This window comes from Gobius niger, assembly GCF_951799975.1.
Source record: "Gobius niger genome assembly, chromosome: 8".
NCBI lineage: Eukaryota > Metazoa > Chordata > Actinopteri > Gobiiformes > Gobiidae > Gobius > Gobius niger.
Window position 1 is genome coordinate 16739256 of NC_136859.1, and position 22863 is coordinate 16762118.

The 22863-nt window shown below is 41.2% G+C and overlaps 1 protein-coding gene across 4 annotated transcripts in view; it reads left to right on the forward strand.

The window, feature by feature from the left end:
- ptprub (protein tyrosine phosphatase receptor type Ub) overlaps positions 1-17983 on the forward strand; it is a 191550-nt gene extending 173567 nt beyond the window's left edge. For 2 of the 4 annotated variants that reach the window (XM_079560766.1, XM_079560767.1), the window contains 9 exons: positions 1105-1221; positions 2902-3056; positions 3650-3785; positions 4339-4488; positions 7048-7362; positions 13017-13142; positions 14218-14375; positions 16604-16739; positions 16815-17983. In XM_079560766.1, coding sequence (XP_079416892.1) covers positions 1105-1221; positions 2902-3056; positions 3650-3785; positions 4339-4488; positions 7048-7362; positions 13017-13142; positions 14218-14375; positions 16604-16739; positions 16815-16877 — 1356 coding nt within the window. In that variant the 3' untranslated portion in view covers positions 16878-17983. The remainder of the gene's footprint in view (positions 1-1104; positions 1222-2901; positions 3057-3649; positions 3786-4338; positions 4489-7047; positions 7363-13016; positions 13143-14217; positions 14376-16603; positions 16740-16814) is intronic. The other 2 variants (XM_079560764.1, XM_079560765.1) reach the window with 1 other exon arrangement.
- The last annotated feature ends 4880 nt before the right edge of the window (positions 17984-22863 follow it).

The following is a 22863-nucleotide window of genomic DNA, read 5'->3' on the forward strand; positions in this document are numbered from 1 at the left end:
TTTTTCCTTTGTCATAGATAGGCCTCCCCTCAGTACAAAACCGTGCTCCCCAAATATATCAGAACAGAAGCCAATAAGCATGTATTTCAGAGATATAAAATGAAATTAGTCGAGAATGGTGAGTGTGTGTTCTGTGTCCATATCATGCAGTGGACTTTTTGAGCTTTAAACCATTTTAACATTGTTCCCTCGTCAAAGACATACCTGGACTAGTATTTCACTATATTCACACAGTTTTGTGCAATCCTTGGGCGATCCTGTTTAATTTAGCTGTTGCTTCTCCTATGATGTCAGCACTTCGTTCATCCTGGATACAATTGCGTCATTGTTAAAACCAAATATGGGTATATGTATTTTTAAAGCCCGTTAACCCATAGTATATCGGTTCTGAAAGTGTTTACCACACGGTGCTGAGGCTGTCAACCATTTATTTTAAGGTTAAAGGCCCTGTACCTTATTTTGTGATTGCAAACAATGAAAGGGGAAGCCACTAAATTAAATGTTACCTGTGGTCCAAACTCATTTGTAGCTTTTGTAATATATTTGTAGCATCCAAATTCTTTACAGGGACACGTTTTTCGGCACATTTCACAACTTGCAGGGTCACTTTTTAGGGTCTCTTTCACAAAAATGTTCGAGTATAGCTCCTTTAAGGTGCTGTAATTGTCATGATATAGCAAATGTACAAAGAAATTATTTATGCGATCAACATAGTTAGTAAGTTACAATTCAGGTTGTGACTCATAAAGAGCTTCTAGCTAGTGCTAATTTGCAGCTCAGCCGTAAAACAAAACGGAAAGTTACTTTTTTAATTATTCCAACAGCTGCCAGCAGGAGGAGCCCCAGTCAAAGTCTTCACCTGCTCTTGTGCCTGCATTTCATTGCCACGGTTTCATTCTTATTGAGGCTTCATTGCAAATTGCAAAACATAAAATATCAATGCTGAGGCACCCAAATCAAGTCAATTTTTTTAAAGTCAAAGTTTAAGTCAAATTGATTAAATCTATTTGGCCAATGATATCAGGTCAGGAAGTTGACATTTTTTCCACTCTGTATTTTTCATTTAAATTGTACATAAACCTCTCTCTTGTTTGTTTGAACCAGGTGAAATGCTGTAAGTACTGGCCCGAGGACAGCGAGATGTATGGTGACATCAAAATCACTCTGCTGAAGACCGAGACTCTGGCTGAATACACAGTGCGCACTTTTGCCTTAGAAAGGGTGAGTTCTTCTGCAAATTTACATTCTGCTACGGGTTTGCATACAATTATCCCTCTCATTTAGAGCATAAACTAAATACTAGTGCCTCTGTGATCTTAGCCAGGGAATATTTAGATGTTTTTTGACTGACACTAGCCGGCAGAATTAGAGGTGATGCTAATAGAGGAGATTAAATGGGTGACAGGACTTACTGTGATGAGGACTGGGGGGCACATGGTAAACGGAGTGGAATTAACACCAGTGGTTTTGTGTTGCCCCTGCTGTCTATCCGTCGAACAGTGCGAGGGGGGAACCCAGCGCTCCCCTCCCGGGCCGCTGTTAGTGGAAGTCTTCATCACCGGCTCAGAAATGACAGTGGCACAAACACAGGCCTATCATCACTATGTCACGCTTCTGCTTATTCAAATCAGGCGAATTCACGAGGCGCTGACAGCTTGTGTTTTATGAAGTTCTTTTTAGGGATTTCCGTCTACAACCAATCTTTGCTTTGTCGCTTTGCTCTGTCTTCGCCATGCAGAGGGAGGGAATGAGCAGGCTCCCAATAGAGATGAGAACCCTCCCAGTTCCCCGGGAGCTTGTGTAATTCTCGTCCACCTGTCTGTCACGCGGGCGTACAGTACAGCGAGTCTAACATGCCTCCAGGCTTTCAAAGGCAAAGTGCGCTTCAGAAATAAATGTTTTCGCTGTTCCCATGTGAACCGTAAAATGTGACACGTCTATCACGGGGGCTAAGAATATCGCAATGTATGTTAATTACATGTTAGATAGTAATTGATATGCTTCCTGTAATAAATGCAGTCAGCTTGTCCCTCTTGGGGTCCTCACTCCGAATCGTCTGCCTTAATAAGTGCTGATTTGCATAATGTTGAGTGGCAGATATGATTGATGGATTTCACAATGTCAGAAAAGTTTTGAGATTGAGATTACATTGGGGTTTCTGCTCAACACATTCAAGAGCATAACATTTGAGAGAATGCTGAAATATGACCTGCTGAACTCATACACTGTTTGTAGAGATCTATGCTACAACTTAAGCTGGTTTTATTTGTGAAAACTGCATGGAGATGGAAGTTGTACTCCCGAAATGTACCGTATTTTCCGGAGTATTAGTCGCACCAGCCAAACAATGCATCATGAAGAAGAAAAAAACATATATAAGTCACACCAGAGTATAAGTCGCACCAGCCTTGGCAACTACCTAGGCATGGAGGCACTACCTGTGGCTCTAGCTTTTAGCCTGCGAAAAGAGTCACCTCCGCTTTTCACCAGTCCCAAGTTTTTCTCTCACTCGAAACTTTCTTTCTACTGCTCGATCACCGTTTTGGTTTAGAAGCAACAGATACTGGCACACAAGCCTAGAGCGCCCTCTAGCGGCTGTCGGTGTGAAAATAACAAACATTATTTATTTTCATATATAAGTTGCACCTGAGTATAAGTCGCACCACCAGCCAAACTATGAAAAAAAAAGTGTGACTTATAGTCCAGATAATATGGTATGTATTTTGTATGAGTGTATCAAATGATTTTTTATTTGATTTGCACATAATTATAATACTGCTGAGGCAACGTTTTCTATTAATGGTATTGGAGGAATCGCTCAAAGCATCTCCTAAAATCGTCGGCTATTGAGTTGATCATTTTCAAGCTACCATAACGCTTTGTTTTTCTTTAATTTTACAGAGAGGATACTCCACCAAGCATGAGGTGCGGCAGTTCCACTTCACATCCTGGCCTGAGCACGGGGTGCCCTATCACGCCACCGGGCTTTTAGCTTTTATACGAAGAGTCAAAGCCTCCACACCTCCCGATGCGGGGCCGGTGGTGGTGCACTGCAGGTAGCATCCACAATCCAACTGCTGCTGTTAGCGAAAGTGTTGTCAAAACTGCTGTTCAATTTACTCCCCCAACTTTTGAAAAAAAGAAAAAGTAGAAGGTCATTAGGTTTGCAGGTGCACAGCGCAGTGTTTTATCACTGAGGTTTTACTAACACAGCAGCAGCTCTTGTTATTGTAATCTCAAAATGTATGAGAAATCATGAAAACCGAAGTGAGGGTCCATAATGCTTGTGTTGACATCAGAAGTCAGGTTTGGACTTTTTGTAGCTTTGTCCTCTGACATGAATGACCTTAATTAAGAGCGTATGTGTGAGTGTAATTCCTGAACATTACTTTTTTATGTTGCTATCCAGTGTTTGTTACAAGAGCCTTGAGGGTATAACCGTTAATGAAAGCGCTTTCTCACTGAGTGCTGTAAAATGAAACTGAAACAGTATTCCCAGATTGTTGCAATTACCACTATTACACAAACAGACTTTCCTATGGCTTGCCTTCACAAACACAGCTCTAATGTTTTCATGATATTAGTTTCATAAAGTCAGCTGAAACAAAATGTTGATAATGTATGGCTTAACTCTTGGTTTCTGCGTCAGTGTTGGGGCAGGGCGTACGGGCTGCTACATCGTGTTGGACGTGATGCTGGACATGGCCGAGTGTGAGGGAGTGGTGGACATCTACAACTGTGTCAAAACGCTGTGTTCCCGGCGCATCAACATGATCCAGACTGAGGTAAGAGCCAGTACTCAAAAGCTCACAACTTAAAACAAACATGTTTTCAATTTGGTAAACCCTCAGATGAGAAAACCTTTGTATCCCACTCGTGTTTGGAAATGTTTGAAAGAATATTCCTTTAACCCTCTTTAGTAAAGGTCACAGCAGCCGTTTTGAGTGAAAAGCCCCTCGTGTCCTAGTCTCGCTCAGCTCTTCAGATGTGGAGATAATTTGCATGCTCACCTTTGATTATGCAAATCCCGCGTTGACTTGGCGGTTTATTACATTTGTAGGTATTTGCAGAGGTGCCCTAATTAAATGCAGACCACATGTGTTTGTTTACTCCGAAATATTTATTCTCAAACTGCTTTGATACACCGGCGGCATTATTGCCCATGTTTAATTCAGAAACAAAGCTGCTTATGAAAAATGGCCTTCTTTTGTCTGATCATTTATTCAAATCTACACATGTTTTACCTGCCTCTTGTTTACTCTTTCCTCTCCTCCGATAGATTTAAATCTTATTCAGAACCATAACTATTTACAAAGCAGCTTTCATATTTATTTGCAGGAGCAGTATATCTTCATCCATGATGCCATTTTGGAGGCCTGTTTGTGTGGAGAGACTGCGATCCTAGTCAACGAGTTTGCGGTCGCTTATAAAGAGATGCTTCGAGTGGATTCTCAGAGCAACTCCTCACAACTCCGAGACGAGTTCCAGGTCAGTACTCGAGTCCAATCAATCATACATATCTTTACTGTTGTTGTGAAGTTTGTTTGTTTTTGACATGATTAAAGACCATGAAGAACGTGTTGGAAAATTTAAACAAATCCGACTATTCACCTTATTCCGGAGGCTCGCGTGGGCGCCGCCATAAATTGTGCCCGCCCATTTTCTCCTATCTTTTAACATGGGGCTGGAGAAGTCTACATAAAATCAGTTACCACACGAAAACAAAGCTGTTTTTCAGCCACGCAGAGAGAAGTGCCGAGACAACGCAAAAAGTGGCAAAAATGGGCGGGGCGGAATAAGGTTGAATATAGTGATACCATAGAGTAAGTGATTTTCTTATTCTTTGATAGAGCATCCACTTGAGCAGAACATAAATAGGTGTGCATAAAGCTAAATGACCAAAGTGGCGAGTGAGTGTAATAGAGTTGTTGGTGATTGTATAATTGATTGTAATTGAATAATTGATTGTACTTGAACTATTTCTCCCAAAGCTTCAACAAAATGTTCACTTCTATCTACTAATAAGTGCCAAGGTATAGCTGTATTCGTTGCATCAGTGGGCATATGTTATTTGTTGATAGGTTATTTATTTTCCGTTGAAGAATTACATTCGCAGTGAAGAAAAACATACACAAAGACAGCATTCTTCCACAACAAAAGGAGGAAATAAAAAGCAAGCCTGGCCAAGATCTAGGCCCGGCATGTACAAACCTTTTTCATTGAGTGACACATATTGAAATGTTCTTAGTGTGGAGGGCCAACGCAATAAAAATCGGTGGTCAACACAGTGAAAATTTTTACTTGATGCGTTTAGCAGAGGTTCTCCTGTTCCCAACACTTGGAATAGGCCTGGAACAATTATGGCAGCTCTTTCTCGCATTGTTTTCAGGTTATTATCATGTAGAATTGTGAACCTTTGCAGTAAAATGTACCAGTGGGCCAATTCAATAAGAAGCCTGAGGGCCACCAAAAAGTTGTTTTAGGGGCGCATTTTGCCCCCGGGCCGCACTTTGGGCACCACTGATCTAGGCTCATACCTAACTCGTGTTTGGATTTTTAAAAAAGCTGCAGAATTACTTTCACACAAATGACTTGTCATGAAGCCATGGCGTAAATTCAACCTGTAAGATGAATTTCAGCATCACCTATACCTCCAGCTAACGATCGCATCTGTGAGGGTCACACCTCCACCTCAGCCTATTAACCCAGAGCCACATTTAGCCAATCATCGCCTGTGGTCCTGCGTTTAAGCTCCTGCGTTCATGGCTTGTTCGCCTCCCAGCTGTGCTGCGACCCACCTCCACCCCTTCACCACCTCTACTGTCCGTGGCTTCACCCTGCCACAAGGGTGAAGCCACGGACTAACTCTAACCTACCCATCCGTACTAGCTGTAATTCATAGCTTTTTTAGATATTTATGTCAATACATTTTTCTAATTGCTGCTTTTGTCTCTGAGTCTATCCGAGTTGAAGTACTTTATGTCACAATGTTGTACACTTACACTAGCTGCCACTCAGTACTTATCATTATTTACATAGAATTTACTTTTCAGTGTCAACGTTGTCTCACTTTTATGCTTAAAACTGTCATGCACAATAGGATCTGTGTTTTCTGTCTGTGTATTTAGACAGGTTCAACATTAATTATACCGCTGAAACGTCTTATCTGAGAGTGTGAAAAACAGAAACCACTTGCGTCCCTCCAAAACGCGTGTGTACTTTATTTCCCGTCACTTGTGATCGGACGTCCCTGAAATGCTTGATGTGGTTTGTGGACGGCGCCTCATTAGATGTTGACGAGGAGAGCCAGCTGTGTTCCCCTCATGCTTCACCTGCGTCGCTGCTCGGGCTCTTCCTCGGCTGCGCTTTAGCATTTCAAAGTGACTCCTCCTTTTTTTTTATACTGTTTTATCCTCGCGCCGAAGCCTTTGTGTGACGGACAGATTTCTTAAGATTAGGCGGTGTTACAGTAGGTGGTGCGGGACGCGTCTTTACGGAGTGTGAGCTCTTAATTAAAAGAAAATATGACAGCTTTGATCTCTTAAACTTAAACCATCCATCTCAAGTCTTCCTCCTGTCGTCCGGTGCTTTGTAGCAGCGTAGAGTAGCCCTCGCCAGTGTTTAGATGTTTTATTCATGAGGCTTTTATGTTGTCAAATGTAGTTATGGCCAGAAAGAAAGGGATGCTGTTAACGTTAGCGATGGTCCAATATCTAAACTAGTATCTGAACTGGATTGGGTGTGGGTTCAGGGTATCATTTAGGAGTTAAGCCAATCAAGAAATGTGAAAAAGATTAGCTTCTGTTGATATTTACATTGTCAAAATGCGTGTGATAATCATTCTTAGCATAATTGGGTCAGTTTGAACTCTATTGGGTTAATAAGGAGCAAGTAGAAATCGATCTTTTTCTGTTCTTTTTCAAATTTCCATTCGCCATAGTTGTTAAAAATGATCTGTGTACTATTGGTGATAATGCCCTGTTCACCTCCTCGGCCTTTCCCCCCCGCACAATCTTCACCTGTTGGCCTGTGCTTGTACTCCTGCAGACCCTGAACTCTGTAACCCCTCACTTGGACGTGGAGGAGTGCAGCATCGCCCTGTTGCCCCGAAACCGCGAGAAGAACCGCAGCATGGACGTCCTGCCTCCCGACAGGGCGCTGGCTTTCCTGGTCACCACCGAAGGCGAAAGCAACAACTACATAAACGCCGCGTTGGCCGACAGTTTCCACCGACAGGCCGCTTTTGTAGTGACCCCTCACCCCCTGCCCGGCACCACCGCCGACTTCTGGAGGCTCGTGTACGACTACGGCTGCACCGCTGTGGTCATGCTCAACCAACTCAACCAGTCCAACTCCGCCTGGGTGAGTTTATTCTGCCACGGTGTAGCTGTACAGTAGGTTAGAAGAGGTCAGAAAGTTTTTACACCTACTTGAATTTCTTCTGTTTATTATGTGACATTCACTGAGTGACTACGGTACAGTAAAAGCTCAAAACGAAAAAGATTTGGAGAAGAGAAATGGGTGGGTGGTTGATTTGGGGGCTGGGGTTCACGTGACATCACGACATCCTAAAGAGCCTCTAGTTTAAGATTGTAACCATGGTAACTGCGGTAAAAGACAAAATGCAGATTTGTATGTCTTTGTTTTTGGCTTATATCTCAGTCATTAATGGACGAATCCACATGAGTGTGATGTTGTCCAGTAGAAAGGACTTTCAGACATAACAATAATATCACAGGTTTGTGAATCCAATCACGATCAAATACTGAAGAGGAAAAACATTTGTTGATTTTCATTCTGGAGATTTCTTACAAAAACTGTTTCTCCCATAGAGTTGCATATGTTTGTTAAGTGGTGACGTCACAGCTCTACTTCCGGGTTCGTAGATGTGCGAGAAACTACAAAAAAACTCTTTAATACCACAATCAATATTTCTGAAACTCAACAGAGAGTTACAGAACATACTTATTTATCAGGCCCATTAGCCAAAAATGCTGTACCTACTGCTATAAAAGTAATATTTACCAAAATCGGTCCGGTTTAGCGGAGAAAAATGCTAACGGCGCAGCAGCTAAGCTAACCCCGGAAGTAGTGACTTTAGTAAATATGACTTTTTTAGCAGTAGGTGCGGGATTTTGGGCCAATGAGTCTGAGAAATAGGTAGGTTCAGTAATTCTCCCTTGAGTTTCAGAAATAGCCCTCCACCTGACATTATGACATCATCACACTCTAAATCGTGAGCGCCACCTATTGCTGACGTCCGAATTGCGTTCTCGGCCTTCAGCCACTTGTAAAGGCCAGCATCTCATATTGGGTCATGCTCTTTGTAGAATAGCCATAATAAATAGATAAACTTCGTGACGCGCTCCTTAATTCTACCACGGCTAGAGCTAACAGTGCTTCCGTTTATAGCCTTTAGAGCAGAGTCAGAACTCACTGTAAGTTACGTTACTGGCTGTTCTATTAATTCATCTGCCAATAAAGCTATTCCCTCTCCGTGTGCCGCTTTAACCTTATTTAGACCAGTAACACCGATCAAAACACTAGACGTATTACATTAAGTAGTCATGTGCTCTGGGTGCGCACTCACAGTCAGACCATCAAAATAATACAATAGAACTGGAAAGGCCTTTTAAACGCCAATAGAGCTGAAATAACATCTGTCACAGTGAGAGCTATAATACTGTATCTGCTGCTCACTGAACAATCGGCATTTTGACAGCTGCCAGATCTCCATGTAAACGAAACATTTACCACCTCTCGGAAACTGGGGAAATTCAGAAAAGGGAAAATACTGTAGACCCACGTCATTGCTCCATTAATTTCTCTGAGATATTTTAAGAATGCCATATTACTTCTACTAATATTACTACTAAAATACTTTTCCGTATTACACTTCAACTTAATAAGAGTGGAATAAGTTGAGAGGCATGACACTAGGTAATATCTGTGAGTAAAGTCAGAAGGTCATGTGAAATTTATGAGTCTTTTCCTGTCGTCTTTCGCTCTTTCCTATATCTTCGTGTGCCTCGGATTAGTTCCTTCATGCCATTTTGTCAGACTTTGATCCCTGACCACACTGATCTCAAAGCATGACTAGATAAGGCCCGCCCCAGTTCTTTGCTTCCCCTCCTCATGCTCCGTTTGCACAGAATAGGCTCGTGCCCTCCAGACATATCCCAGAGTCCTTTCTTGTTGGCGCCCCACTTTTTCTCATGAGCGCACGACTTTTGCTTTACCACAGTATTTTCAAGCTTTTAATGTCTTATAATCGCAGCTATCATTATCTATTACAGTAGTGCTGCTCCTTTCCCATACACAATAGAGACATGCAACATTTAACTTTATTAGTTGCTTTTATGTGTGGAGCTATGAATACTGTAAATACTAAGTAACCCACAGGCAACATAGCTGATCTTTTGGACCATGTTTGGTATCAATAGTATGTTTGTTTGCTTGTATTATTTGAGTTTCACAATTGTGACAGAAACACACTATCTGTTCACTAACGGATGTGTTAGCCAGTCTCCACAGAACTTCATTATAACATTTTCTGATGACACCTCCATCTTGGCCTGTTGCAAAAGAATCAGGACATACAAGGGTATCTTGATGAGGTCATCAGGTTCATAGTGTAAGGCTCCGGCTCATCACCGTTCTGTCAATACAAAAAAGACGGACATCGTATTGATCCAAAGCAAATAGGCGACCATTGTCCTGTTTTTTTGACAATGTTTCCATCAAGCATGTAGTATCATATAAATACCTCTGTGTTTATATTGACAGCTGTCTCTCATGGCAGGTCCATGTGGACAGTCTGTGTACGAGGATACAACAGCGCATGTATTTCTTGAGGAAACTGCGTCTCTATCGGCATCCATGTTTGGTTTGGAAACCTATCGGTGCAGTCTTAAACAAAACTCTCAAATCTGGTGAGAACAGCACTAAAGGTAGTAGGTGTGACCAAAGGAAACCATCAGGCCTAAGCCTTGCCCTCCCTCCTCTTGCCAAGCCTCTGGCCAGTGAGGCTCAGAAAGTCGCGATTGATCCAACTCATGTATTAAATAGTGACCTTGAGACGCAGGTTCAGGCTGCCAAAATACAAATATAACACATTTAAAAATTCATTCATACTCTCCTCCACGGTTAGGGAATGAGAATGCGTAGAAACACTTTATTGTCATTTTATTATTCCTGTAGCTTTTATTGTTACTTTGTGTTTGACTGTGCTGTGTGGATGTACGAAGCAGCACCGTGTACCCAAGACAAATTTCCTCATTGTGGGACAATAATGTACACCATGCCATACCAAAATTTGGCTTTAATGAAAGTACGTTTTAAAAGCAGGGCTCCAGACTAAACCTTTTATGTTGGTTGCATCGTTGCGCCCAAGTATTTTCATTTAGGTGCAACAGGATGTAACTTAGGAGCACAACTTTAGAAATGTTCTAAAATCCCCCATCATAGGGTCTTTAATTGCTTTTCTTGTGACAGTGTGAATTGCTTTTTTATTGTTTTTGTCACTTCAAACACCAGATCCCAAATGCTAAATAGATTTCAAATCAAAAACATCAAAACAAGATGGTCATGTTTCAACATTTCTTCCATAATAAAAGCATTCATTTAAAAAGCAGGAGTTGGAGCTTTGTGACGTGCATACAGTCCTTATGCCACTGATTAATTCTCACTGTCGCCAACTTTAATCTCAATGCAAATGTGAAAAACAGGTGTTTAGGAAAGCTGTGCTAAAGGGTAAACATAATGAGAACATAAAAAGAAACTCCCAGCTGTTTAATAATTGAGTCTTAAGAAAAATGTGTGATGTTGTATTTGTGCACATAGGCGTATGTAAAGAGCCCTGAGTCCAAATGGAAAGTGTCCAACTCTTGTCTCAAAGGTAAACAAACCCTGTCCAAATCCGTCCACTCTTGATTAAAACAATTTATAAAAGAGAAAGTTTGTGTTGGCGTCAAGCTTTCACCAGCTGCAGTTTTAACTTTGATACATTTAATTGTATAATGACATACCACTCTGTGTTAATTAGAGTTGTACACCTTTTAGCTTCTCATTTTATTATGGTTAAAAAGTCAAAAACATTTAGCATGAGTGACAGAAAAACTGTTTTTGTTAATTATGCTTTTACTGAATGTGCTGTACATATTTTGTGCCCAATGTCTGCTGTTCAGATGACGTGTTTACTCTAGCCTTTAACAATTACTGTTTATGCTCTCAAAATTATACGTTTATTAGATTAGGTGTGTTAGAAATAAAACAAAAATCTGATTAAAGTTATTTGCAGATGAATGGTTTCTCTGAACCAGCCCACCTTAAACCGTGCACATCGGCTCCTTTGTGCTTGTTATAAAAGAGTTACAGCTGAATTTTCTGGGACAAACTGAACAAGATTTCTTCTTTAGGTCCCTTTAATCAGACACTTATTTTCATCCGGTTTCTTACTGTGCTGTGCAGCTCTTTCAGACTGAGTTGAGCCATTTCAGCTGCTAGATCCTGTTATAAAGTGTGTTCATTTGCTCTGCTAAGAAACGCACCTCGCTTCTTTTTCAATCACTGTGAGCTGTTGCATGAGCGCGTGGCACGGTGCCGCTCTCGTCTTATTAACACCAGAGCGCCATCGTAGCACCTTCTGCTCCACCATTAAAGGCACTAACCATCGCTCTGTCAAAGCTGTTCTTACGCTGCTTTACATTCTCTCTCCTGCTTTTGTATTGACTAAGAACTCTGCATTAGCTACTCGCCAAACTGTCGCCTGGGGTTTTGGCAGAAATAAAGTAGTCTTTATCATTCAGACTTTTTGAAATACTGTTGGACACATTAATATTGGTTATTCATATTTTGCAACATCTTGAATTATATAGTTCTGAATATATAGCGTGTATTGAAGCATAATTTGAGCATTCAAAGCACCAGTCGTGTCATCCTTGACAACTGTGACTATAACTATGACTTTAGTGATGTTTTATTGTCGTCTTTTTAAACAGGATTCTGTGTGGACTGACTGGATGTAACGGGTGAATGGTTGAATGAACAAATGTTGGGGAAATACATTTTATATTGTACATTTTTTCACTCACCTGCTCTGGGGCTGCAGATGGAAACTAGCTCAAGGTGCAGCATCTTTAATTAATGTGTTTGCACATTGTCCCTATAATAAACTAAACAAAGCTCAACTAGTGCCTGAATGCTGGATTATTTAAAGGGACTATACGGAGTTTAAAAATGTTAAAATTATGTTTTTTCCTCCCCCTTCATGTTCCAACCATGTCCCAATGTGGAGAATGAGCCCAGACCTGTTCACCACAACTGCCTCTAAATTTTTTGATTTTAGATATATAGTATAGTATAGTATAGTATAGTATAGTATAGTATAGTATAGTATAGTATAGTATAGTATAGTATAGTATAGTATAGTATAGTATAGTATAGTATAGTATAGTATAGTATAGTCCCTTTAACCTCTTAACCCTCGCCTGAACCGAGGGCATTTTCTCCAGTTCGGTTTTATCCAAATCTATAAGCTCCTCGACTGGAGAGCAACAGTGTAACACCTCATTTGAAAGCTAAGACCTACAAAAGTGATCGTAATTGTTTTGTCTCGTGGCCGCGTTTTTCTCACATTTTGCGTCACGTTGTGGTCACTTTTTTTCTTGCATTTTATTGTTTTTCTGGTCCGTTTTTTGGTCAATCTTTGTTGCTTTTTGTTGCGTTTTAATCACATTATGTTTTTTGTGTCACATTATGGTTGTGCTTTTATTGCAGTTTTTGCGCCTCTTTGATGCGTTTTCATCCTCATTCTCGAGGATGTGTGCTGGGTTCAGGTGGGGGTTAAGAGTTTAAACATGCATTGAGTAATTCAAATAACACTGAACCCCATCTTTTTATGAGGGAACAACATCAAAACATGGTTATAGCACAGTTTAGCAGAATGTGGGCACTTACTGTCAGTCTCTTCATTGTGTCTCCTCCCCACTGGTCATGACGCTCGTCCTGTTTCTCAGCCGTGTGTGCAGTATTGGCCGGAGCCGGGGCTGCAGCAGTACGGACCCATGGAGGTGGAGTTCCTGTCCATGTCGGCCGACGAGGACGTCATCACTCGACTGTTCAGAGTCAAGAACGTGACCCGGGTGAGGGCAGGGTGTGGCACTGTCAACCCATAATCATGTTTAAACTAAAAGTGCCTTTTTCTCACAGTGCAGCATCGCAACAGCACATTGAGACAAAGAATGTGATCATTACTGTAGCTTCCAAAGTAAAAAAAAACAGCACTTCACAGTCACTTAGTTGTTCAAATACGAATGGACTCAGTGTTATGGACTGAATCCAGCTCTGAGCAGACAATGGGGACATGTAGGTGCTGATGTATCTACCACAGGTGAGCGTCTCTGAACCCCTCTGCATACTCTACACATGGATCAGTTACTTCGTCTCGACACGCCTCACAATGCTGGAGATGTCAATGCCTGGATGTTTTTTTTTTTTTGCAGAAGAATTTGCATAAGTACATGCATGCGTTCTGCGCAAGATCCCTGTCAACCAATTACCAAAGGAATTTATATGTGCGCCGCATCTCGCTGGCTGCCATTTGTAACTTGTGGCCAAGATTTCCTGCTCCTCTGATTGGCATCCTCACCTCCTCTATTCACTGCCCTCGCCGTTCCCTCTCTCATCCGCCACCTTTATTCTGCTCTGTGAATAGCACTGACAAGAGCAGGGCAACTTAAAGCAGCGGATTAAAAATCATACCGAAATAACGCACCTCTCCCTGTCCTGCCCTCTGCCTATTAGTATTTCCACTGATATAGGGTATGGAAAGAAGTAAAAGTCAAAGAAAGTGCATAGTAAGCATCTGAATGAGTAGGTATTAAAGTCACACAGAAATGAGTAAATCCCAGCTCCACTGAGGCTGTTCCTCCAGGCATCGTTGGTGTCTCTGCCAGCCCCAATTTGCATGACTTACAGTTCTCCACTGGTCCCTAAGTGTAACGTGAGCTTCTACAGAACAAGGTTATGAACACAGAGGGACCGCTCCGGCGCGCAGCTCACTCCCATATATCTCAAAGTCAGTGTGCAGCAGGGGGCCCCTAAAACAGGGTATTAACCAGCGTCAACAAACATATAAACACAAGCCAAAATGTCAGCGCTGTACTGGTATGGAGGAGTGTATACTGACATTCTGACATGAGCTGTTTTTGGTCGAAGCTTCAGGAGGGGCAGCTCGTGGTGTGCCAGTTCCAGTTCCTTCGCTGGTCGGCCTACAGGGACGTGCCGGACTCCAAAAAGGCCTTCCTCAACCTCCTGGCACAAGTGCACAAGTGGCAACGGGACTGCGGAGAGGGGCGCACCGTGGTCCACTGTCTGTGAGTAACCATATCAGCATGTAGCCGCAAAACAATTACAAATCACAAATACAAATTAGATCTAGTACTTTACATGTAAGCGTCCAATTTACCTATAAGCACAAAGTCAGCGGCATGAAATGTAGCAGGAAAAGTTGTGCACAATCAATATCAATAAAAGGTTTCATAACGAAAGCGCAGGAGGACATTTTGAGTTTCCTCCTGGTTTGTGCAGCTCGGCGTGATAAAAATGCAGCCCAAACGTACTTGTGCTCGCGATCTGATATTATTTTTAGCGTTGAGCCTTTTGCGTGGCGTGCTGCAGTGCGGTGCAGAGCGCGGGTGCTGCGTGCCCTCGCTTGTCTGTTGTCCTAAGCCCCCGGAGCGTGCGCCGCTGATGAATATGAATGGGCTGTCCGTCTCATTGCCAAGGCATCGCACACACTCAGCCCCGGCCGCGCCTCCACCCAAAAGCACATCACTCAGTCAGCGCTGTCACACAGTGTTACCCACGACAACCAGGAAGGAGATTATGGAGATCAAATCAATTATGGCTTAATACAGAATGCGCGGGTTCCCACTACAGTAAATCCAGGGCTGCCAGTGCACTGACAACGATTGATTGCCTTAATATTTGCTTCGTATCGTGCCCACCTTCCCCCGCGTCGGCCCCCGGAGACGGGAAGTGGATTGTCCTCCTAGAGTTTATTGATACTTCCTTTTATTTGGGATGAGTGGAACAATATTTGATGTCATGGCATTTTCCAGGGGTTATTTCCTATTTTCCGTTCAGAGGGAGCAGTATGTTATTTGTTACTATTGTTTTTTATTGATTACTAATCATTTTACCATCAGATTGCACTCCCTGCCATAATAGGTGTTCCTAATCCCCCCTCCTGTATTCGAGGCCCATCACAAGTCAGTAGAAGTTATTTGCATTTGCAAATTTGCGCCGAGCATGTGTAGGTGAATTCAGCCTGACAGGTAATGTGATGGGATTTGTGCCGAAGCTCATAAACACTCTGAATACCATTAGATTTTTCGAAAGTGTAGGCAAAGGCAAAGCAATCCTATATTTGTTCACTTTATATTTGTTCACGTTTCATTTACAAAAGCAATTTACTCAGCGCCGTGTGTGTAATGAGAAATGGTGCATAAAATATTAAATACAAATGGGAGATTGCAATTTTCATCTTTTTGTCTCTGCAAAATAATGTTGTGTCACAATCAGACTTTTCTTGCATCTACTGTTAGAAATCTGTTTTCTGTGTTCATGGCAAGGCATTCAGAACAACACTGATGCTTTTCTAAGTTAATCTCATATGCAGACGTTTTTGGCACTGATCGATCAAGTTTGTTGCAGTGGACTGAGAACATAGAGATGGACAAATCAATATTAGTACATTTTGCCAAGAACATTTTAAACTTATCACATACTCCTGTTCATCTCCGGGCTCTACATTTACTGACTTTAATGACCAAACTTACCCAACAGAAGAGGCCGTACTCCTGTGTAGGGATGTCAAGATTAACCGATCGTTAATTGTACGAATTTTAGGGATTAAGGTAAATCGTCTTTTGAGTTATTTGTGTTGAATCCGCTCCAAAACACATGAAGGGAATGAGCGAACATGAACTGTGTGAGTGCATGGAAAGAAATGGATCTTTCGAAAACATCCACATAAATTTGCTTTCTTTAGGTATAGCTAATAATAATAATCTACTGGGTTTACTATTCAATATATTATTTTACTTTTTTCATATATAATGACAAAGTATAAAGGTTAAAAAAAAAAAAAATGGCTGAATGTTTGATTAAGACAAGGGACTAGATGCAAGTTGGTAATTTTATGCTCACTACTGCCACCCCAGGTCTTATGCGTAACTGCAGCTTCTATATTAAGCTCGTGCATGACGGCATAACTTTCTGAGTGACAGTGCAGGATTTTAGAGGCAGTTGTGTTAACAGGTCTGGGCTCATTCTACACATTAAGACATTGCTGGAACATGTAGGAGGAGGAAAATATTTAATTTTAACATTTTTAACTCTGTATAGTCCCTTTAAATAAATATGAAAATTGACCTAAAATGTCTTGCTTCTTTTTTGTGAACATTTAAACAGGAGTAAGATACATTTTTAAGATTTTCTTCCTTAATTTCACTTATCATGAATAATTGTAAAATCAAATCACAATATTTTTCCTCACACACATAATAATCGTGACATCCTTTCTGTGTTAATTCCACAGAAATGGCGGCGGTCGCTGTGGGGTGTTCAGTGCCTGTAACATCCTCCTGGAGATGATCCAGTATCAGAACATGGTGGACATCTTTTATGCTGTTAAAACGCTACGAAACTGCAAGCCCAACATGGTGGAGTCCCTGGTGAGCGGAAGTGCCAGTGGTTGTATAATTTCATTGCGTTGTCTGAAGTAAAACAAATCATGTATCTTTTCCTAGGACCAGTATCGATTCTGTTATGACCTCGTCCAGGAATACCTGGACTGCTTTGAAGCGAGATAGCAACTAAATGTTTACCACAGCGGAGGAATGCTTCATCCAGGAGATCTGATTTAAGGCCGCCCAGTGACCTTGCCCCTTTCATGTTCTGAGACTTTGTATTGAAGTGACTGCAGCAGACGAGAGCGCAGGAAAACACACTTGAGGCTTCAACTTGTAATGTACAGCTGTGATTTCCTCCTCGTCAGTCATGTGGTCATTGTTTGATATTTTTGTGCTTTGTTTTTTGGTTTTTTTTCGCCTCCAGACAATTTTTTTGTTGTGCTTAAGGAAATCCGTAGCAGCAAAACAATATCGCGAGCTATGAAACAGCCTGTCTCTTGTGAAGATGGGTCACCTTGGCCCGTTTCATCGTTTCATTCAAGTGGGGAGGGAGATGGATGAAATTTCAGAGTTTCAGCAGTATTATCTTTACACAGAAGGCATTCTCCCCGCGCCGCGCTGCAGTCCACTGTGGTTACGGCAGCACTTCCTCCTCCTCCTCCTCTCCCATACCATGAACGGCCTTATTCTTCAATCTCCAAGTCGCCCAGTGTAACAGACCTACAGACTGCAGCGGACACACAGACTGTACAGTGTTGAAAATGTGTCGTATTTTCCGATGTTTGTGCTATAGATACCACGTGTGCTGTCGGTGGACGTTGGAACCACCACTGGAGATTTCTCGTCTTGCTTCTGTCACGGTGCCAATCCCAAAAGGCTTGACTTGAATCCTTTTGTTACTTCTTTTCATCTGGATATTGCCTCCAAACACGCAGTATGTAAAGCACTGGCTGTTGTGGGTTTTTTTTTTTTTTATGTTAAGCCCGGAGGGAAGCTGTTAGAGACGTTGTGACATGTCATCAAAGTTGTGTCTACAATGTGTCTCAACCAATAACGCGCCACAGGGTTGACTCTGATTTACATCCTTTCATATGAAGCTGCCGTGTTTCCCTCTGTTGAAACTTTGACAGCTTGAAGTTTTATGACATTTCATGTTTTTTCAATGATCAGTTTTGCTGTTGTTGTACGTGATGTATAAAAAAAATAGAAAATATATCAATGTAAAGATGGGCATTAGCATTTTAAACAGGCAACATTTCCAATCTCTTTTACATTGACGGTTGCTATAAAGTTAAATCTGAGTCCACGAACTCTTATACAGGAAGGACTTTTGTTAATCCTATAAAAGGACAGATCCTTCATTCTGTTTCCTCGTAAGCTGGAAAGTAAAAAAAGAAAAAAGTCCCTTAGACAAAGACAAAAGGCACTAATTTTAGACAAACTCTGAAACACTTTTATTCGATGTGGTCTAACACAAAAGTCCTAATGAAGAGCTGCTTATCAGACAAGCAGTCAAGACAATACAACCCCCAATAACAGGCAGCTGTTAAAGAGATATTTCCGTTTTTTTTTTTACATAGGGCCTCATCTCCTAGTTATCCAGAGTGTTGCTGATTTCTGGAGATATATTTTTTTGTAATTCATGCAGTTCTTATGTTTGAAGAGTTTGTGGCGCTAGGCTAATGCAAGGCTAGCGCATTTCTATGGTATCAGCTAGCCTGCATTAAAAACAGTCTGACCCGCTCCACAGTGCACCTGAGGCAACTCACTTATAACGCCAGACTAACCATATAAATGTTTGTGTCGATAGAGTAATTTTAACCATTTTGCATTTAAAATACCTTATATTTGAGCAGCATCTGCTTCGTGTTTGTATAAGCTACGCAGCGGCGGAGTGATCTGCTAGAAGATAGTCCCTCAAAATGCGATCATTCATGTGATGCAAGGTCAGCTATATTCCAAAAATTATTCTATCGACACAGACATTTATATGATTAGTCTGGTGTTATAAGTGATTTGCCTCAGGTGCACTGTGGAGCGGGTCAGACTGTTTTTAATGCAGGGTAGCTGACATCGTAGAAATGTGCTAGCCTTGCATTAGCCTAGTACCACGAAACTCTTCAAACAACTGCATGAATTACAAAAAAAAATATCTCCAGGTACCAGCAACACTCTGGATAACTAGAAAATGAGGCCCTATGTCAAAAAATCCCGGAAATATCCCTTTAAGGCTGATGTGAAGCACACATGGACAACATTTATGTGGAGCAATACTGAACAAGCAACCGCCAGTAAATCCTACACAAGCTGCGCTATATTCTTTCCAGGACCTACAAGGACAATATCATAAAAGAAGGGAGTTGACCTGTTGTAAAGTTGTACGCCGGCTGTTTTTTTTGTTGTCGTTGCGTCGAGGAACAAAGGAGGACATTGCCAGAGGAGCTCGTCTGCGGCTGGAAGACTTGCAACGTAACGGAGAAAGTGCCTGGACACTTCTTTTTTGGATTGGAAAAGCTCGTGTACATAGAGGTGTATCATATGTAAAGCGAAAACACTATGTGAATAATATGCTATATGTTTACCCAGAGTAAGAATAAGTAACCACTTCATATTCGCCAAGCTGAATGTATTGTAAATGACATTTTGTGAGTTTGTTGCCAGATCCTTTAACAACATCCTCCTCCCTGTGCTCTCGGTGAACGCGGCATGTGTGATCCCACTTGTCTATTTTGCATTTCATGAGGTTTTTTTTATTTTTACAAATCCCCCGGCATTTCATTATTTTATACCAACATTTTTGAGAGCGTTGTCCATGTTTTCGTTTTTCCAGTTCTGTTTTTCTTGTATATTGTTCAGCCAATGGTACACGACTACTGTGTTTTTCGACCATTGTATTTGTAGGGCAAAGTTTGTGTCTCATGAATGAATTGAAGAAGATGTATTCTATGGGGAGGGGTTTCAAACAATAAAAGAGCAAAAGGGGCAAACCGGGTGTGATGCGGTGTCGTTTTTTCGGGTGCAAAATTCAAATCACGTCTGGGTTTTTTCCTGATTAGATTTTCAGCAGACGCCGCGTCGAATCTTCATGACATCCACTTCCTGCTCCTCGCGGTTTTAGGTCGGATGTACCCCGTTAGCTTTTGACCACATCAACTATTCAACCCTTTTCCCTATTACCCACAATGCATCTTTCATTTCCACGCTTCTTCATCTTTTTCTTTCACGCAAGGGGCAGCGTAAGGTGACTCCCGACCGCAGACTTCCTCTCTCTCCCCTCGGCTATGTTGAATAATAGAGCAGCGCTGCAAGTTGATCCAGTGTTTAGTCCTGGGACATGCGCGTTAATTAGAGGAGAAGACCCCCTGCTGGTCACGTCACTAAATGTGAGTCTAAACCACATAAATTCTGTTGATAGCATCACTTTTCTGGTTGTACCCTGCAGATTTACAGTAATTAGGCCAAACAAATCAAAGTAATTAGTTTCTTACTTGTACTAACCTTTTCAGTTTCTCATCTCTTCATTCTCTACAGAATTATCAAAGGAGGGGAGACTGACTTTTTAGAGCTTTTGACCTTGTTACAATGTTTCTTTTCATCAAAAACATACCTGGAGCTGTGGATACCCGATGCCGGAATTTTTTTGATACTTGGTTTTCGATATCAATAACTGATACCTTTCTCATTGGTATCATTTATTTGAGGTGAAACAACCAAGAAACTTCCTTCAACTACAAAAGGGCAGAAAAAACACGTCAAGTTTAGCTGATCTTTTCAGTTTTTTTACAAAATTTGCCCAAATTCTTTACCTTTTTTTCCTAATTGGTCAACATGCTTTTTCCCAAATTTCGCCCCCAAAAAACATTTTTTTACCCATTGTTTTTTTTTTCAATTTGTTTCCCAATTCCCCACAATTTTTCAAGTTTTTTGCCCAATTTTCCCCAAATTTACCTCACTACCTTTACACTTTTCCCCCCAATTTTTTTGCACTATTTATATCCTCAATTTTTAACAGTAACCCAGCCAGAAATTCAGCTCTTGAACGTTTGCTAAACTTAATTCTCTCATTGCAAAGTGAAAACGTGCCATAGCTTCACTGGTGCAGCCGTGCTCAGAGCAGTGTATTTTTTTTCTCTTTATTGAATCAGCTGCGAAGGGGAGCAAGAAGAGGGAGGGAGTGGGAGGGGCTTATTTTAACTCGCTCGAGGATCAGGAAGTGACTACTGAATGTTTTATTTTAACTGTTTTAGATCAATATTGTATTTTCTAACCAACAAATTGTAAGATATAGTGATACCGATGTATTTGATAGTATTACCAAATACCTGGAAAAGCATAATACCTGGTCTTGTTGGAGGAGAAAGCATATTTATTTTTTATGTCATACATATGCAACATTCTTGCTCGATAAAAATGCCTATTTTTACTATTTGTTGACCACAACTGAACTTTCTTTCACTAAGAGAACACATTTAAATAAAGATTGAGCTGGCGCAGTGGTGGTCATAGTATAGCTAAGATAAAGCACTTGAGTATTTGCTGTAGAAAATACTGAAGCATTGACAATATAAAGTATAACTCAAGTTAACAAGAATTGTGAATCATAACCTAGCAGCTTCAAAAACTCTGGTTGTGTTCAAGAATTTAATGATATCATAATCTCAGGTGAATGGCAGGGGCCAACCCTATGGGAGAGACAAGGTTTTTGAAAGAAACCTCCAAACAAGTGCTTAACCTGATCTTTATTTCCTAGGGATCAGGTCCCAAATCTGTCACATTCACTTTTTGACTGAAATTACAGCAATGTCTTGGAATATTGTCGCCACTTTTGAAATCCGTAATGTTAATTTTGTTCATATTTGCAAACAGAAGACGTTGAACTTTGCACCAGTTATTGTTACACGTGGATAGACGTCGAAGAGAGATATGTCCAAGATGTGACGCCATTGTTCCCAGATGTGTTCATGCTTTTCTGTGTCGGAAAGTGGGGATTTTCATTTCACCAAATAACAACCATTTCGATTTGGTGTTCGTGTCTCGAAAGCTACACATCTTTTTTTGCTGGCAGTAACGTCGGGCTTTTCTCTCACAATAATGTTACTCCAAGGACAAGGACAGCTCACACTAATCTCAAGAAAGTAGCAGTGTTCATCGAAAAACTTCACATTTGACGATATATGAACAATTTCACTGATTTTCGCTGTGAAAACTCCCCAGAGGTCCACATGAACGAGGCAATATTCACCAAAGAACTAAGCCAAAACATCTGCCTTTTAATGGTTACTTATAACAGTTACAACATAGAATTGCAGGTGCAGGTGGTGAATAGCTTGAGTTGTGAAGTCACATGAATGAAGCCGATTCACCACCTGTACGGCAACACAACGGGGACGAGCCTTCCTTGTTGTGAGTCAGTTGTATTGACATCACATTTGCCCAGCGCCACCTGCTGTCCTGGAGTGTGCGTTTTACTGTGGAGCCGTTATGGAAATGTTGTGGTGTAGAACGTGTTATGTAGCTGTCAAATATAGAGGAGTAACAATAATGAATTCTCAACAAAAATACTACTCAAGTTAAAGGGGCGAGATGCAAGTTGGCCATGTTTTACTCACTACTGCCACCTCAGGTCAAAGGTGTAACTGCACCTTCTATAAGCTCGCGCATGACGGCACTTCAGACATGAGGTAACAACGTTTTGAGTGACAGTGCAGGATTTTAGAGGCAGTTTTGGCGAATATGTCTGGGCTCATTCTACACATTAGGACATGGCTGGAACATGTAGGGGGAGGAAAATACATAATTTTAACATGTTTAAACTCCGTATAGTCCCTTTAAGTACAAATCTTCAAAAAACTGTCACTATAGTAAATTTCCTTTGTTCTTGACTTGACTTCTTGTACTTGGCATTGTATTGTCTTAAAGGAATAGGCCACTGTTTGAGTGTTAGCATTTAGCCTCTCCTCTTCTCATCTATGGCTCCAAACGGAGGTGAAGTTAGAAGCGACCGAGCTCTTCCACATTTTCCCTATTTAAATATAGTTACATGAGCCAAGTATAGTCACACAAAATTAAACATGTCGATTTTCTAAGCAGATAAAAAAGGGGAACTATATTGCAAGGCGTATTAATATTACTACGCCTTGCAATATAGTTCCTCTTCCATAGATGA